Source organism: Lactuca virosa, chromosome 4, assembly GCF_052849685.1.
Source record: "Lactuca virosa cultivar CGN04683 chromosome 4, Lactuca_virosa_CGN04683_v6, whole genome shotgun sequence".
NCBI classification, from domain to species: domain Eukaryota; kingdom Viridiplantae; phylum Streptophyta; class Magnoliopsida; order Asterales; family Asteraceae; genus Lactuca; species Lactuca virosa.
The window spans coordinates 259,439,698-259,441,402 of NC_136429.1; the positions used below are offsets into that span (position 1 = coordinate 259,439,698).

Below are 1,705 nucleotides of genomic sequence, written 5' to 3' on the forward strand. Positions count from 1 at the left end.
ATGTACTTGAGAGCAGATCAAGTCAAAACAGCCAAAGTTCAAACTCTCAAAGCCGAATTTGAGATGATGAACATGAGTGAATCTGAGACTGTGGATGAATTTTCTACAAAAATTAGAGGAATTGTGAGTAATATTCGTGCTCTTGGTGAAACCGTTGAAGAATCCTACGTAGTAAAAAAGTTGTTACGAGCAGGACCTTCCAAATTTGTTCAACTTGCATCAACAATTGAACAATTTGGAGACCTCGACGAGATGAATTTTGAAAAGGTGGTCGAAAGATTAAAAGCTCATGAGATTCGTATTGGGGTTCATAAAGAACCCGAGGAGAAGAAACTCTTGTTAACACATGAAGAATGGTCGGAACGGGCAAAGACAACGGGAAAACAATTATAACAATAATCGAGGTGGAAAAGGACGAGGACAAGGAAGAGGTGGTTACAACAATTCCAACAACTCCAACAAAACAAAGGAAAGAATGACTCGTATCAGCCTCGCGATAAATCGAAAGTTCAATGCTATAATCGTCAAGGGTTTGGTCGTTACGCTGCTTAGTGTAAGAACCCACGTCGTGAGAGGAATCATGAAGCCAACCTAACTCAAGGACAGAATGATCATGAGCAGGAACTTCTGCTTGCAGCCCAAGTAAACGATGAAGTTTACTTGAATGGGGAAAAAGTTAATCCCAAGCTAAGATCAAGTAAACAAACTCCAACCCAATCAAAAGTGAGGTATCTCGACAATGGGGCAAACAACCACATGACTGGAAAAAAGGAAAATTTCAAACCCTTGATCTGTCTACTAGAGGTTATGTGAAATTTGGTGATGGATCTAGAGTTCGAATAGAGGGGAAGGGTTCAATCATGTTCAAATGCAAGAATGGTGAAAGTAGATTGCTGAAAGAGGTATACTATATACCAAGGTTATGTAGCAATATTATTAGCTTGGGACAATTAGCTCAACATGGAGATCAGATTGTGATGCTTGGATTGTATTTATGGATTCATGATCCACAAGGAAAACTATTATTAAAAGTTCAACAATCAAGAAATCGTTTGTACAAGGCCATACTTGAAGAAGAAGTTTTGAAATGCTTACTTGTCGAACAAGGCGAGGCATCTTGGCTGTGGCACAAGCGGTTTGGACATGTTAACTTCAATGCACTAAAACACATGGTTGATACTGTTGGATTAATGTCTAAGTCCATAACTATATTTGGTATGTACTTGACCCGACCCGGCATGGTCCATTTGGGTTGCACTTCACCGGCACAATTTATATGGATAGTCTTTTGAGAATAGTATATTTATGATTTATATTAATATATTATAAGTTCTAATATATTAATATGGAATCATATTATTTAATTAGTATTGATCAAGAATTAATTTAGAATTAATTAAGTGATCAAAAAGAACTAATTAAATATGGAATGGGCCAAGTTCATTTAGGTTGGGCTAAGCTTTCATGGATGGTCCATGGAGCTTTTAACCCATGGATCCTATGTAAATGAAAGGTCATGGGTATTAGGGTTTACATGGATGTAACCCTAATTCTCCATAATATATAAAGGGGTCCTTGGCTCACAAAATTGGCACAAGTGTGTGAAAAGAAGGGTGGGCCGATTTTAGTGTGCATACATATTCTCTCAAGTTCTTCCAAGGTGTTTTGGTGATTTGTGATTCCATTTGAGGCTTCCACACTATTG

General features: G+C 37.7%; 1 protein-coding gene across 1 annotated transcript; it reads left to right on the plus strand.

Annotated features, from left to right (window-relative positions):
• LOC145105841 (uncharacterized) lies at positions 1-393 on the plus strand. Its single transcript, XM_079042928.1, has one exon. The coding sequence runs from the start codon at positions 1-3 to the stop codon at positions 391-393; it is 393 nt and encodes a 130-aa protein (XP_078899054.1).
• Positions 394-1,705: the final 1,312 nt, after the last annotated feature.

Excerpts from the sequence above, each read along its gene's own strand:
- LOC145105841 (XM_079042928.1), top strand. The coding sequence starts at position 1 with ATGTACTTGAGAGCAGATCAAGTCAAAACAGCCAAAGTTCAAACTCTC.